The sequence below is a fragment of the Cheilinus undulatus genome, linkage group 15, assembly GCF_018320785.1.
Source record: "Cheilinus undulatus linkage group 15, ASM1832078v1, whole genome shotgun sequence".
NCBI classification, from domain to species: domain Eukaryota; kingdom Metazoa; phylum Chordata; class Actinopteri; order Labriformes; family Labridae; genus Cheilinus; species Cheilinus undulatus.
Genome location: NC_054879.1, coordinates 13,556,740 through 13,573,251, shown reverse-complemented (window position 1 = coordinate 13,573,251; position 16,512 = coordinate 13,556,740). Strand labels below are relative to the sequence as shown.

The 16,512-nt window shown below is 38.6% G+C and overlaps 1 protein-coding gene across 3 annotated transcripts; it reads left to right on the top strand.

Annotated features, from left to right (window-relative positions):
- The first annotated feature begins 27 nt into the window (after window positions 1-27).
- On the top strand, window positions 28-16,265 carry ftcdnl1 (formiminotransferase cyclodeaminase N-terminal like 1). Of its 3 annotated transcripts, XM_041807116.1 has the most exons (7): window positions 960-1,109; window positions 1,228-1,338; window positions 2,097-2,215; window positions 5,988-6,083; window positions 6,845-7,000; window positions 10,708-10,896; window positions 12,858-16,265. In XM_041807116.1, exons 3-7 carry the CDS (start codon window positions 2,101-2,103, stop codon window positions 13,292-13,294), a joined length of 993 nt encoding a protein of 330 aa, XP_041663050.1. In that variant the 5' UTR covers window positions 960-1,109; window positions 1,228-1,338; window positions 2,097-2,100; the 3' UTR covers window positions 13,295-16,265. The 3 variants fall into 3 exon arrangements, with proteins under 3 accessions (XP_041663052.1, XP_041663050.1, XP_041663051.1); XM_041807118.1 differs by lacking the exons at window positions 960-1,109; window positions 1,228-1,338 and adding an exon at window positions 28-82; XM_041807117.1 differs by lacking the exon at window positions 1,228-1,338.
- Window positions 16,266-16,512: the final 247 nt, after the last annotated feature.

Sequence of the window (16,512 nt, the reverse complement as noted above, 5' to 3'; positions counted from 1 at the left end):
ACTGCCGCTAGTTGAGCGAGTCATCTGCGCATGTCTGCCTGCTGACGCCAAAGATGCTTAAGCGATACAAGATAATCCAATGGTATTTACTTCCGTTTTTGAATAGTCTCTAAAACACCGTTGCGTGAGAGCCTCGGAAGAAAATAGTATGGTTGAAAAGTACAGAAAGGCATAAGGGTGTACGTTAGTCAGTTGGCTTCCTTTAAATGTCATATAAACAACAAATTAACTTTGGGGTTAAAAACGTTTGAAAAATGTCAATGCTATGTTTATGCTAATAAAACACGATATATTTGTTTCAGTTTTCATTTAGATTTTTTTTAATCGATATTAATCAGTGAATAATAACTCAGAACAAATTGTGGATATAGACACTCAGAAGATTGTATAATATACTTTAAAAGATAAAAGTAAAACGATACAAACAATGTAATTTTGGGACAAAATTAACGAAGAAAACGTCGTGTTAATGATATCAGCTTAGGGTTGATAAAATTCACTTTTAATTTCAGTTGATTTTCCCTGTCGATATCTATCAATTGATAAAAAAAAAAAAAAAAAAAAAAAAAACTTTAACTTCAGCATTCTTATGCAAATCTAATCTTGAGTGTCTGGTTTTCATAAAACATCAAATAGTTTTTGAAACATTATCAGAACTTTCGTACATCTTGAACAAATAAAACTGGGCATAGATAAATACTTTGAAGATACCAAGTCAAAGAAAAATTAAAAGCTAAAGCTATATCATACAATCATCAATAGTTTGAACATGTACTTTCTTTATACATTATCTATTTAAAACCACCTAAAGGTTTAAAGGTAAAATAAGTTGGTTAATAAACCCGCTCGGTGAGGAAAAGACATCCGTTCAATGTAGTTATATGTAGGGAACATGACGTGAACCATCTTGCTTAAACTCATTCATCTTTTGTCACACGTGCTTCAGTTCAGTTAATGGCTCCAATCGTGTTTTTATTGACAACAACCCCTCTCTTACAACTTCTCTGTCGTTTTTGTGCACTGAAACCTTTAAATTTCGCAATTTCCCTGCGGTGCGGGGAAAGAGAATATCACCTGTCGGTGCTAAATGATCACTGAGTCTGACGCAAGTATGCCACGTTAAAGTACAGATGTTTACGCTATGGTTGCGATATGCATGCCTAATGAGGGTGATAGTGGTTGAGTTTACCCAAGCCTGGACTTTGAACATGTTCTATAACTCTACAGAAAGTCATATGAAGACTTTCCCACAGGCAGCACTGAACGACTGAAAAACTATTAAACTGATAAAATAGCCTACTAAGGAGGCAGAATAGGAGGTTGCTGCAATTTTTCAAGGTAAATAAAGTGGTTTTTTCCTGGGGATGATGTCTTGTCATATCCTTTGGTCACTTTCCAAAGCCGTTCTTGTTTTTAAGGCTTTTTACACTTTGCAGACCTAGGCTGCAAGAAATCCTGTGCTTCTTAATTTACAATTAAGGGACATTTCTGTTATTTCATTTTGAAGATTGCACCACAAACTGACTGTAGTAGGCTCAAACATAAGCAAAGAAGCAAACTTTAGATTTTTATAGATCATGGAAGCTATGGACTCAGAAAGAAGTGTTTGGTTGCATGCAAATGAACCAAAAATATAACTTTTATTTGAAACTTTTATTAAAGGGGCATTTGCATCTTTATCTTAAACGTACTTGTGTGTATCAGTGTGTAAAAAATGTGAGCTGCAGTGTAGAAGTGCTTTCCGCTCTCAGGTGACTAGAGAAATGCTACACAAGATCAAGTTTATTTACCAATTTACCATACATTTCCCCTGAAAGATGGCCCTGTGGTTTAAATTTTAAATGCCACAGATGAATTATTAAATTAGTAAAGCTACACTGTAAATGTATTTATGCAGTCATTTATCAAGAAAGTTGAAGCTTCAGGGAAAGAGGCTGTAGCTGCCGATTTCCTACAAGTGAGAGGGTATTTAATACTCATGAATTTGGGCTTAATTTAATGCTGTACAAGATCTGACTAGAACATTTCTTTTCTAGCATATGGATAAAGAAGTTCACTTTAGGCAGCACACTTGTCTATATTTTTTGTTGTTTTAGAATCATGACCTCCAGCTCCTTGGGCAGAAGGCTGGTGGCCTGTCTTCTCAACGTGTCTGAGGCTCGTCATAAGGACCTGGTGGAGACTGTGGCCAAGGCAGCTTTATACAGCACTGAAGGTGAATGTTATTTAAATCATTATCACACATGGCATGACAAAGGTTTGGGAAAACAGTTTATTCCTGAGCCTCACAGCCATAAAATGAATCAATTAAAAATCATTATCATTATAAAAATTATAACTTTATTTACAAAGTACATTAAAAAGCAGATTGAAACAGAATTTGATTTGATAGATGAAGCAAAAGTAGAAGCTCAGGGATCGATTTAAAAACCATCAATATGCAGAACAAACAGAGGTATGGAAAACTTAAACAAAAGTTACGATAAATAAATTTAAACAAAAAAATGATAAAGATAAAAGTCTTGAAAGGATTTCTTACAATATTAATTTGATTAAAGCAACTAGAGAATTATGAAATTTATTTGTTTGAACTATTTTACCAAGAAAACCTCTTCAAAAGAATCTCATTTACAAGAGTGCCCTGGCCAAGACCAGCAGCAGCACAATTAAAAGTTACAGACATGGAAAAGAGCAAGAATAAACACAGATCAACCAATCCTGAGTCAGAGAGGAGAAAGTCATTTTCAGAACCTGATGCTTTTTCCTCCATTAACCTAAATCTACATTTTCAAACGATTTAAAGCAATCAGCTCCCCAAGTCCTAAATTTTCCTGCAGCAGATCCCGGACTGCAGGAGCAACATATCTGAAAGTCCTTTTATCAATTTCATGACACACTTTGGGCACAGATAACAAATGTAAATCTTGTGACTGAGTCACAGAGTGAAGACTGTAGCTCCCCGGGCTTTTCACATGAATAAGATCACACAAGGATGACAGTAGCAGGTTTAGTACAGCTTTACAGATAAGGATGTGGCAATGAGTTGGCCTTCATGTGGTCAGTGAAGGCCAACTAGCTCTGTTATACAGAACAATGATGAGTTAGAGCCTTTAGATTTGTTAAATAGTAGAATAAACACAATAATAGATGGTAACTAGAGAAAAATACCACTTTTTTTCTGAATTGCTGTAGTTTTATGCAGATCTTCAAGTCTGTTTATTTTGACATTTCCTATATTGATTTTTATCTGTAAAATAGCATACAATCATATTTTCTGACAGATTAAAAATAATCTATAGGAATGAATAATTGGTACTCATGATTTTGTTTCCAAGAATTTTACACGTGTTGTATATCTCCTGGAAAGATTGATCAGTCCATGGCCAAATACTCTTACAGATTACTTTATTATGTATGTACAGTGCCTATAAAAAGTATTCACACCTTGAATGTTTTACCCTTTTATTGTTTTTATAAATCAATCATGGCAGCCCTGCGATTGACTGGCGACCAGTCCAGGGTGTACCCCGCCTCTCACCCAATGACAGCTGGGATAGGCTCCAGCCCACCCCCGACCCAGAATGGAATAAGGGGTATAGAAAATGGATGGATGGATGGATAAATCAATCATGGTCAATGTAATTTGTCTTTTTGACAAAAAAACTCCAAAAGATCTTTCATGTTAAAATGAAACAGATTTCTGCAAGTAGTGTCAAATAAATAAAGATATATAATGTAAAATAAGCGTCTGCCTAAATCTTCACCCCCTTCAAGTCAGTGTTTAGCAGATGCACCTTTGGCTGAAATCACAGTACTGAGTCTCAATCAGACTTGCACATCTGTAAACTGCTCAGGCTATGTAAGGTTGCATGGGGTTATGAACAGCCCTGTTCAAGTCCAACCACAAATTCCTTGTTGGATTGAGGTCTGATCTTTGACTCAGCCTCTCCAGAACATTCACCTATTTGTCTTTGAACCATTTCTGTGCAGCTGACGCTGTATGCTTCAGGTCATTGTCTTTCTGGAAAAACGAATCTTCTCCCAAGCCGTAGTTCTCTTGCAGACTGAATAAGATTGTCTTCAGAGATGTTCTTATATTTTGTTACATTCATTTTACCCTCTACCTTTACAAACCTTCCAGGGCCAGCTGCAGAGAAGCATCGCCACAGCATGATGCTGCCACCACCGTTCTGCAGTGTTTGGTGTCCACCAAACATAGCTTCTTGTCTGATGGCCAAAAAGCTCCATTTTGGTCTCATCAGACCACAGCTTTCCTCCATGTGACCATGAAGTCTCCCACATGGTGAACTCTAGTCCATATTTAATCTGAGGTTTCTTCAACAGTGGCTTTCTCTTTGCCACTCTCTCACAAAGCTTTGACTGGTGAAGTACAGTTGTTGTATACAGAGTCTTCCATCTCAGCTGCTGAAGCTTGACTTCAGAGTAGTCATAGGTGTCTTGTGGCCTCTCTCACTAGTATCCTTCTTGCACAATCACTCAGTTTGTGAGGACTGCTTGATCTAGGCAGATTTACTCATGTGCCACATTTCCTTACATTTCTCGATGATGGATTTAACTTAAATGGGGGATGTTCAGTGCCTTGGACTTTTTTGTATCCATCCTCTGATTTAACCCTTTAACTCCTGAGCCTCTGAACACATTCTTATTTTAAATATAAATGGCACAGTAAGTGTCTTGTAAGTGCTTTTGCCCATTATTCTAGAGTACTTTAATATCTGGCAGTTATGTACAATGTACTGCATGTTTAAGGGGTGTTTTTTTAACTGTTTAAATTAAAACTGAGTTTCAGGGCTCTTTTCTTATTTTAATCATAAAAGGCCCAGAAAATGTCCTGTGAGTACGTGCTTTTGCCCATTTTTCCACAATACTTAGAACTTTTAATATATGACAGTTATTTACATATTACTGCATGTTAAGTGTTTTAACAGTTTAAAATGAAGAAACACAAAAAACAGGGGAACTTTATGCTAGAATCTTAGTTGGAAAAGGGGAAATTACAGAAATAACTGCATGCTGGCTGTAAAGCACAGTTTCTTAGCTTTCAGAAACTGTTGGTATTTTTCCAATAGCACAAACGGTCATTTAATTATGGTCATGTAAAGTGTGCTTCAACAGCGCGTCGTCGATGACGCGCTAGGAGTAAAAGGGTTAAATTTTTCAATAATCTTATTTTGAGTTGCTTGGGGTGTTCTTTTGTCCTCATGGTGTAATTATAGCCAGGAATACTGAATAACCATTGACTGGACCTTCCAGACACTCATGTCTTTATACTACAATCAGCTGAGACACATTCACTGCACTCAGAGGATCCCCATTTCACTAACTGTGAGACTGTTAGCACCGGTCGGCTGGACTAGCGTTGAATTAAGTCAGTCACTTAAAGGGGGTGAATATTTATGCAGTCACTTATTTTAGATTACATGTGTTTTTTTAAACTTTTTATTACTTTGTAGAAATCTGTTTGTGCTTTGACATTAAAATATTTTTTTTTTGTCAAGAAAGCCAAATTATATTGACCATGATTGATAAAATCAGTAAAAAGGTAAAGGTGGTGGGTGGATACTTTAAAAGGCTCTGTATACCTGTTAAGCTTATTACTAACACAAATATCTTATCAGCCAATCACATGGCAGTACTAGTGCATTGAGACACACAGACGTGGTCAAGACGATGTGTTGACATTCAAACTGAGCATCAGAATGGGGAAGGAAGGTGATTTATTGAATGTCCCATGGTTGTTGGTGCCAGACAGGCTGGTGTGAGTATTTCACAAACTGCTCATCTACTGGGATCTGTAAACCAGCTCTAGGGTTTACAGAGAATGGTGAGAAAATATCCAGTGAGCTGCAGTTCTCTGGGCTGAAATGCCCTTCTGATCGCAGAGTTCAACAGAGAATAACCAGACTGGTTTGAGCTGATAGAAATAAAATAATAACTCAATTAACCACAGTTGTTTTTACTATCAGGTGTCAGGCGAGAGGAGACCACAGTGCTGAACATCTTCAACGACCATGACTACAACCGCTCTGTCATCACCATTGTGTCCAGCATCGACTCCATCAGTGAGTATTTAACCTTCACACATGTGGTGATATTCAACGTTCATTTTCCTGCATCTGAGGAAAAAGCAGAGCTGCAGCAGTGATTCTACAGGATTCAGTCTCTGTCCGCTGCTCGCCAATCCCCCGAGAGGAACAAAATCCTTTAATAAGCTTTGTCAGGGATTTAAACACAAAAAAATTCAGGATGAACATTTTTGGCATAGATCGCAGTGAGAAGTTCATCTTATTGAAGGATTGTACCAGACACGACCGTCTGACAGTGCAGACAAAGATGTCGAGGATTTTAGTCCTTATTGTCGTTAAGACACATAAATTAGGTTCATTTACCCAACAGGACCACAACCCTTTATTTGTATTTTATATGTTTTGCACACTTTGGTAAATATTTCTGCACAAGTGTTAATAAAAAAGTATTTTTTGATTGGCTGCTTTAGATAGCTAAAATTTAATAGTAAATGAAAGTATTTCAAACCCTGAGCTGATATTTTGAAGAGCCTAACAAAAACAGATGGGTAGATAAGTGTGCTGAATTTCCATATTTGTCTAAAAGATGAAATTGTAGCCGGTAGAACTTCACTTGTAACTTCTACTACTGAGGGAATCTAGGAAGTAATAACCAAGATAGTTTGTGGTTCTTGGCTTTTAAATTAATAAAAAAGGACCTCACCTAAAAAATAGTGGACTTTCCCTTTAAATCCACCCACATCACAGAAGGACTTAGCTTTTCCAGCATGTTTGATGTCATGTTTTTTGGGTTTCAGGGGAGTCTGTTCTCTCTGCCTGTGAGAGAGCCTGCGGCCTGATCGACATGCGTGCTCACATCGGGGTTCACCCGTGTATGGGTGCTGTGGACCTCATCCCCATCTACCCACTGGGGGACGAGGTGGGGGTGGAGGATTGTGCTAAAGAGGCTCGAGGTGAGACATCCTTTGAGTTTGTGTGACTGTGAGTGCACTTAGAGTTACGTCCATGTCAGATATATTGATCCTTTATTGAATCTGCTTGTTGGCTTTCAGGCCTTGTGTCATTAAACTGTGATATAATTCTGTGGTTTTGTATTCTGTGCAGCTGCAGGGCTAACATTTGTGGAAGAGTGTCAGGGCATGGCATATGAAGGAAAAAGCAATGTTTTAAATTTGCATTTTTAGAATAAAGTCTCAAGGAGAAATGTTTTAATATCCTGGTGAGATATGAGTTCAACTGTTACTTTTTTTGTTAATTTTTGAGGATTAAGCCTATATCCTTGTATTAAAAAGGCAAGCAAAAAATTGTCAAAAATTACAATGCTACAAAAAAGACAAAATGTAGAGCAGAAATAGATTAATCTTTTGGATGGTATCTGGAAACAAGCTTATAAAAAGACGTTATGTTGAGAATCAAGTGAAAATGCAGAGAATTAAGTCAGGCTATCAAAATGTATTTTCTAGGTGTAAGAAAAAAAAATCAGGGTCATTGGTTGCCTGGTTGTTGTGTCTGCACAACCACATGAACAGAGGCTGTTGGCCTTGGTTCAGATGTGGTCCGTAGCTTCTCTCCTGCAGGTTATTCCTCACTCTCTCTAGTTTCTGACTCCTTTCACTGTCCTATCTTAGGAAGAAAGAAAGAAAGCCCGAAAATAGTATTGAAAGAGATAATGAAATAAATAATGAGGCCGAAGAGGAAGTTTACTGTTTTGCATTTTAGATTGTAATAATTTTTGCTGTATTGTAAGCTTAGTCTAGACATTTGGCTTCATATAAAACATTTAAACCATAAAAGATAAGAAACTTTATTTTCATCCACCTGAAAAAAATTGCTTTTGCTCCAAGCCACAACAACAACATCAAAATGCACCAGACAAACAACAACTAATTTATAAATGTGTTAAAAAAATGTACGCTCTGATTCAAATTAGGGGATGCACCGATGCATCAGTTTAAAGGGATATTTTGGTATAACAACACGTTGGCTAACAATAATAGCCTACTCAACTGGGCTACATGCATTCACTCACTATCTGAGTTACAGTGATGGTAGATGTAGGGTCTGTGCACTCCAACAATGCAGCTTGTGTGCCCACTGGTTGGACATCCAACACTTGTCCCATTGTAGGTACCAGATGTGTCAGGGCTGCCAGATCTGCCCAGGGGCCTGCGCCTTCATCCTGCACTTTCTGATGACGTTACAAACATTGTTGACTACGGCAACTCCATGTGGACAAACCACAATGCAGCCGAGTTGATTGATAGATTAATATTTTAATCATTCATTTCAAGATAGATATTCTTGTTTTTTACTTAAAGTGTAAATTGTGTTTTTTTTTCATGAAAGACCCTTCTATTGTATGTAAAACTAATATTTTAACTATTTGATATTAGACAGATATTTGTAATGAAAAATATATAGGTTTAGAAAAGTTAAAAAAAAACATTTTAATGTGTAATTTTTTTTTGCTTTTCACAAATGAATTATTTTTTGCCGTGCACTTGTTAAACTATTGTTTAAGACATCAATCACAGATCATTCTTCTGATAAACAGCAAAAGGAAACAGCAAGTCATGAACATTTCAGACACAATAATGGCGCAGAATTAAAATGTTTTATTCAAAATTATGTTTCTCACACCCTTAGCAAACATACAGAGGATTGAAAGCAGGTAATTCTGAGGTAAAGAGAACGTTTAAATATAAATAACATTACGTCACTTAAGTTAGCTTTTAATGTTAGTGTTTTTGAAAGCTAACGGGTTTGCTATCCCACGGTGTGAGTTTCCAGCCAATGAAAATGTGCTACGTCATCACAGCCAATCACAATATGCCACGTCATCAGCAGGTGCAGGCCCCAGGACAGATCTGGCAGCCCGGACACACCTGGTAACCATACAGTACCTCCTCTGAACGGCTGTGACAACTAACCCCAAAGAAAATGTGACAACCAACCCCAACTGGAATTTTTTGCTAGTATCAAGGCTAGCAAGTGTCTAACAGCTAGTTAGCTAGCTAACATCAATCTAAACTATACCTTTTCCTTCACACCTTATATGGATAACAATAATTTTATTATAAACCCATTACGTAAAAGCCTGAAGAAATATTCAGAGGAGCTGAATATTTACAGTTTAACATGAAAAACACAAAAACTCCTCTCACCTCAAGTTCAGCTGTCTTACTCCAGAGAAGACTACGTAGCTAAGTTTTGGTCCCAGTTCTGGAAATTTCCATACCAAATTCTGGGAGACAGCGCCCTCTGGTGGCGAGACATAATGAGTGTGAGAACCAACCCCATTCTCCTCTGTCTGGTAATAGTAGTGGCATTAGCTTCCAGTGATTTCAGTGTGTAATGCCCCTTTAAGGAGAGCGCACTGAGGGCACGGGCAAGGAAGGTAGGCTATACAGCGCTACAGAAAGGCACAGTTTCTACATAATTTAGCAAGTGTTAGGTAAAAATGGGCCAAAAAACAATGGTGGCTCAATTGTACGCTAAATCAAAACATTTCAATGTGTTTTATCTTTTTAAACAGAAAGCCTCTGTGTTTGGCACTTTTTTTGTGAGGCAACCTTTGCCCTCAGTTCGTCCGCCTCAGTGTATCGCAATTTCTCAGCTGTTTGGGTCCGTGGGCTTCAACAGAGACGACAACTACAAGCTAGCCTAAAACAAACTATATAAGCAATTTTACCTTGAGTGGTTAATTGTTGAATACCTGTCATGGAAGTCCTGAAAGATTTGGAATAAAGCTTCACAGCTGTGGGACATTTGGATCAAAGCTGTGAAGTCTAACATGAAACTCGAAAAGTACTGTTGCTTTACATTGCAACCATGGTAATATTTTGGTCCTGGTTTAAGTCTTGTAAAGGTTTTGAAAAGTCTTAAATCTAATTTTAGAAAGTATTACGCAACCCTGATGTAGAATTATTAGAATAAATCTTCCGTCTTTTTTAAATCTCATGTAGACTTGGAATTATTCACTGCAGAAAATTTTACTCAATTCTCAACAAAGCAAACCTTTTTAATGTGTTTTTCTTTTGCCTTGCCATAACACTCTTCCACAGCCCTCCAGTGTATACACACTACCAGGAGGCTGTTTATGCATTACATTTATTTAAAAAAGATATGTCCTTTTTCTTGCATTAAGCTTTTTTTCTAACATTCAACCTTGGCTTCCATTTTAACTCCACATAAGCCACAGTAGTGTAGAAAGTTCATGTAAATAAACTAAAATAAGCTCTCCAGCAAAGTCTGTTTAAACGTGTTTAATAACTAATAATGTGACATCCTCAGCTTCCTGAGCTGTTGATTAGTTTCACAGCTTAGCAGATGATTTAGCAGCCATGTTTCCTGCTAATAATGAGCAGTAAGTCAGCATGAAGCCAGCATGCCTGACGTCTGCTCTCCGTATGCTAATCTGTGTGCTGTGATTGCAGATTAAAAAGTGGCCAGCTCACTAACAAGCATCATATTTATGCATGCGTATAATAAGAGCTATGTGTCCATACTCTCCCTCTGTCTGAGTTTCTAACAGAACCCCTCGGGTGTGTTTTGTCTGCCACACTCTCTCTGCTCTCGTTTTTCTAAAATCGTGTACATGTGATGACATACGCTCCATTTACCGGTTAGCTAACATGTCTGTGTTGTTGCCTGGGCTCAGCTGTGGCTCAGGGACTCACAGAGCGGGTCCAGGGCACCAGCGTCTTCCTGTTTGGCTGGGCGGACTCCCCCCTGCAGAGGGGGCTGGCATACAGGAGGAAGGAGATGGGCTGGTTCAAGAAGACACCAGACCTGCAGGTGATCAGGCCTGACGTTGGGCCGCAGCCACAGAGACAGTTTGGTGTCACAGGTGAGTCAGAGATCACGGCGTCAGTTTTCAGTGTTTTTGATACCATGTGTTTAAATCAAAACGATCTGTCAGTTTGATGGACCCAAGCTTTTAGAAATTCTGCATCTATTTTGTGAGACAGGTATGAAGGACAGGAATGAATCCAGTGAAGTTTTTAAGAAAAGTCATGTTGGCATTGCTTCAGTACTAAAAATGTCAAGGTATTTGTGATGTTTAAAGTGAGTAGGAGTATTTTCTTATCACATAAGTTTTCACCCTAAGGAAGATCTTAAGTACAAGAGACATTTTCTCTTTTTTAAATCTTGATGAAAATTGAGTCTAAATTTCACAAAAATAAAGAGTAAGAGGTCTTTCTGGAGAAATGTTCTGCTGTCTTTTGACTATTTACCAGAGAAATTTAATGTAGGATAGAAAAAAACCTCAAATCAAATGATAATTATAGCTGTTATTATATATCAAATACAAGTCTCGGTGTTCCGCCCACAGGAGGAATATACAGTGCCTTTAAATGCTGTGTGCTGTGTGCTTCAGGTCATTGTCCATCTAAATAAATCTCCTAAGTGATAGTTCTCTTGCAGACTGAATGTGATTGTACTCCAGGATTGTCCTATATTTTCCACATTTATTTTACCTTCTACCTTTACAAGCCTTCCATGGTTGGCTGCCAAGAAGCATCTCCTCAGTATAATGCTGCCACCACCTCGCTTCATAGTGGGGATGGTGTGCTTGTGGTGATAGTGTCCTGTCTGATGGCCAAAAAGCACCATGTCTGCCACAAGTCTTCTGTCGAACTCTAGTCGAGTTTTCTTCAACAGTGGCTTTCTCTTTAGAATGTTCTTTTGTCTTCATGGTGTAATGGTAGTAAGGAGTAGTGATTAACCAGTAACTGGAGCTTCCAGACACAAGTGCTTTTCTACTACATTTCTACAACAAATATTTATGCAGGCACTTCTTTTACATTACATATTTTATATCGTTGACATTACTTTGTAGGAATCTGTGTCTGTATTTTCTCTCCAGTGAGGTCTGGGTCTAACCCGAGGTTTCCCCTCAGTTGATCATGCCTGGAAGACCTCCAAAGGGAGGCAACCAGGAGGCATCCTGATAAGATGCCTGAACAACTTCAGCTGGCTTCTCTTGATGTGAAGGTGCAGCCTCAGAGAAAGCTGCTTGTATCTGAGATGTCATTCTTTTGGTCACTACCCAAAGTTCATGACTGGAGGAGAGGGTTGGCATGTAGACTGATGTTAAATCGAAGCTTTGCTCCTTCATCATCATGGCAATCTGGCACAATGCCTGCATTACTGCTGATGCTTCACCAATCTGTCTGTCAGTGTCATAATTCATTTTAGTCTCGCCCATGAAGAAAACCCCAGAGACTTGAACTCCTTAACTTGAGGCAGGTGCTCACTCCCCATCCAGAGGGAGCAATCCACCACTTCCTGGCAGAGAACCATTGCCTCAGACATGGAAGTGATGACCCTCATCTGTAAACTGCCCCAATGCCTGCTAGACATTCTGGTCTGAAAAAGCCAACAGAACATCATCATCTGCAAAAAGCATTCTTGTTTTGATTTACCACAAAATGCAAGCACACTCCTATGCTCTGTCTAAATTGCACTAAAACTATGGGAACATTTTGGTACTGGAACATTGGTAATATATTTGTTCATATAATATACTTGTGATCAGCCAGTGTATCCTTTTTAACTCACAGCAACTTTTTGTTAAAGATACAGCTAATGAGCCATAGTTTTTGGTATTTTATGTTCCTATCAATCACTAAAATGAAGAACTGTTTTGTTTAAAATGCATATTATTAAAAAAACAGGAACTTATTGTCAGTTCTGACCAGTTTATCCAATTTTTTCACCAACTAAAGCCTTAGGAGAAGTAGCACAATGGCAACAATGATTAGTTTGAAGGCGTTTTGTTGATCTGATTTGTCTGTTATCCTGCAGGTGTTGGTGCCAGTCCCTACGTCATGAACTGTAACGTCACCATTGACACCCAGGACATCGCCATGGGACGCAGCATCGCCTCAGCCATCAGGGAGTCAACCCCAGGGGGTCTGCCTGGGGTGCAGGTACTGGCTCTGCCACATGAGGGCGCAGTGGAAATTGCCTGTAATGTGGAAAGCATTAAGGGGAGCCCACCTGCTAAAATGAACACAACTAAACAGTGGCCTTCTTTCAGCATTGATGGCCAACCGTACTGTCACGCTCCAGCAGCCCTCATCACAGCGAGGGTCGCAGAGCTGGCGGGGAAACAGGGGGTTAGAGTGAAGGGCACTGCACTGGTGGGGTTTACCCCCCGTGAGTGCAGGGGCCTTGCAGAGTTAGCTTTGTCTCAAGGGATCGCGGAGTTCTGGAAAGAGCAGCGAAGGATCCGTATGTAAAGAGCAATCCTCAATATGTGATGCCACTGAAATAAACAGGTGAACCTGTTGCATATGAAGTGTGCCCCCATGTACCTACCTAGGTAACCATGTTCAGCTTTACATTTGAAGGAAATTTCAGGCTAAGGACAACTTTCAAGTTTAGACCATTTTTTGAGGTGGGATATGTGACTTTTATAAACATGTCCAGTAGATGTTCAACTTTAGCACCAATCTCTCAGACCAAAACAATCCACACCTCTTCTCCACCACCAGAATTCTCACCCAAGTGTTTTGAGCCAAACTAAGTCTTTCTTTGGTTTAAGTCCACTGGTGATCTTTTTCTGCATTTCCACCTTGCAGTCAGGCTAGTTCACAATGTTGTGCAATTTTTTGCTTTTCTACTGTCAAAGGTTTCAAAAGGTACCAAAATAATAAATCTGTACTTTCTTACTTTTTTGGAATCCTTCTATTGGGCTGCTGAGCAGAGCTGCTTGATTATGGCAAATTTCATAATCCTGATTATTTTGATATCCAGCCATTCATATTTTTCTGCTTATCCGGGGCTGGGTTGAAAGGGTAGCAGGCTGACCAAGTCAACCCAGACATCCCTCTCCCCAACGACAATTTCCAACTCTCTCTCTGCGACATCCTGAGGTGTTTCCCACCCAGATGAGATACTATATAATCTCCTTTCAGCTGAATATGCCCGAAAGAACTCCAAAGGGAGGTGCCCATAAAAGTTTGAGAGTGAATTAAAACTGTCTTGGTATTGTATTTCAGAGAAATATCTTTTAAAGGTGCAAATAGAATATATAAATAAAGATTGTTACCTATTAATGGAAGAGACTCAAGCAAAACCTTTATACTTATTCAGAAAGCAGAACAATTTGAAGACATTCATGCTTTGCTGCAATAAAGCAACCACACATAAGTTTCACAAATTCCATAACCTAATTTTTAGCCCATCATTTGGAGGGGCAGGGTTGTGTTTGAGTGGCAGGGTACTGAAATTAAAGCATCCAAATCTGTGCTGCATTTTGGTATGATGGATTTTGATACTCATCCCTAGTCTTTATACCTGCTTAGATCCCTGCTCACCAAGTAAGAGGCTGTCGAAATTTCCTGTACCAAACCATTGCAAACTTCCCTGAACCAAACTGGACCGCCTGGTGGAAATGCATCTTTTGAACTGTACTTTTGTGACTAAAGTCACATTCTGCCTCCATAAACAGTGTTTTTGAGTGAGCATTATCACCTCCTGGTGTTAAGACTAACAGCTTTAGGGGAAGGGATTCACATAAAACAAAAAAAATGTTTGAGCCTCCGACTGAAACATAAACGATCTAAAGGAAGCCCTCCTCCTTTAGTGTGAATACAGAGCAGAGAACAACAAACCTAGAGAGTGTTTGACTTCACTGATTCTCTTAGAGAACCTTAATAATATTTACTGAACTAAACAAAGGATACTTGTGCCTTAAAAAATCAGGATTAGTGCTCAGTAAAGAAACCTCTAATCCCACTTACGCCCTTATGCCCTACTGAACAGTTATGTAACGCACCACACCACATGGCCCCACAGAGCATCGCCTCCCCCAACAGGCTCGGGCTGCTGTTATGCACAGTATTGTAGTTTGGTTAGATTTGGACTTCATCTCAGTTCTTCAAAAGCTGTCTCCTCTCTCCTCGCTCCTACTTGAACCAGAAGTCGTTCCTGACCTGCCGTGTTAGGAGTCATTCAAAAGCTCTTTACAGAGTGATAGGAAAGAATGCACAGAAGCTGTTTTATGGATGGACATCTTTCTTCTTTGATACCTCTCACTGACTGGACACTGCAGCGGAGTGGACTTCTATTAAACTTCACAACATCATCGGAGATGAGCAATGGAGAAAGTACAAACACTAAATGGACCTTTGAACAGATAATACAGGTGTATCTTGAAATAAAAAATATATATATATAATAAAGTAATTATTTTCAAAATGGTTTTTCCTCCTATCACTACATGCAGTTTAATATGCAGTGGTAGAAATTTCTTTTTTTTTTTACCAAAAAAGCTCATCCATTGCACACAGAAGTAGGAATGGAGATTGAAACCCTGTTCCGTAAGGACCTAGTTCTGCATATGTCCGACCTCTCGAAACTAAAACCTTTTAGCTTATCATAAGCTAAACATCAAAGCACATTAGCATTGTGCAGGAAATTAAACTTAAATGTGATACCTTCAACTACATGTTTGAAAGAGTAACTGGTGTTGGATGAACAGGTGACAACCTGGTGTTAAAAGTTCACCTACATTGCACACTTCCCAGTAAGAATTTATCAGTGCCTTTGGAGACACTGACATAGTGGACAAGAGTTTGCATTGTCACAAAGTAGGTTTAAAGAGATACATATTAGAAAAGAATATATAAGAGACTTTGAAGATGACTATTTAAAACAATACAATCAGTGGTGGCTTGTTAATTGCACTTTGTGACTCCACAAAAGCCATCTCCGAGTTATGTTAATGTCTGAACACTAAGCCTATGCATTGAACTTCTCACTTTATGAAATAAAAACAGTTTTAGTTTCATGTTACAGGATTTTGAGGGTTTTGTTGGACCCCAAAAGATTTTCGGCCTTCAAAAATGGGACTTGGACAAGCCAAAGTTTGGAAAAGGCTGCACCAAACAATAGAAAAGTGTTGATAGAGACCCTAAATGATAAAGAGCATCAATAAGTGCATCAGTATCTCTAAAAATGAACAATCCCCATTCCTGCACAGAAGTGGATGTAATTGTATTTTTTAATAACAAGCGGAACGATTGTTGCATCTGTTTGTTAAATCTCCTCTGAGGAGATTTTAGCTGGTTATAAAACAGACTGAAATTGTTATATAACACACGAAAGCAAACAAGGGCATCAGTCAGAAAACTGACCTTTTTGTCTTAATTTTTCATCCTGATCTGAAATATCTCTTGGGTTTGAATAAATTTATGACTAACTGCATTTACAGACTTCATTTGATTTTTTTCTGCTTCAGAACTTGGTTAAAAAATTATAATAAATGTAATAAATGATTTACCGCTAAAATATTTTTATCCTGGTTTTATTTCCACAAGAGGGATAAAGTTAAAGTTGAGCAAACATTTCCACCTCCTTTATAACACACCTCTCTGCTTGCTGCTGCCATAATCTGACACTTTGAGTTAAAGAGATTAGGAATTTTATTCCCAGCAAGTCGTTGTCCAGAGTC

Bases quoted from the DNA above. Each gene is read 5' to 3' on its own strand.
- ftcdnl1 (XM_041807118.1), top strand. From the start codon at position 2,101: ATGACCTCCAGCTCCTTGGGCAGAAGGCTGGTGGCCTGTCTTCTCAAC. The intron at 6,084-6,844 runs GTGAGTATTTAA...TTTGGGTTTCAG, and splicing joins GTCCAGCATCGACTCCATCA to GGGAGTCTGTTCTCTCTGCC. The intron at 7,001-10,707 runs GTGAGACATCCT...GCCTGGGCTCAG, and splicing joins TTGTGCTAAAGAGGCTCGAG to CTGTGGCTCAGGGACTCACA.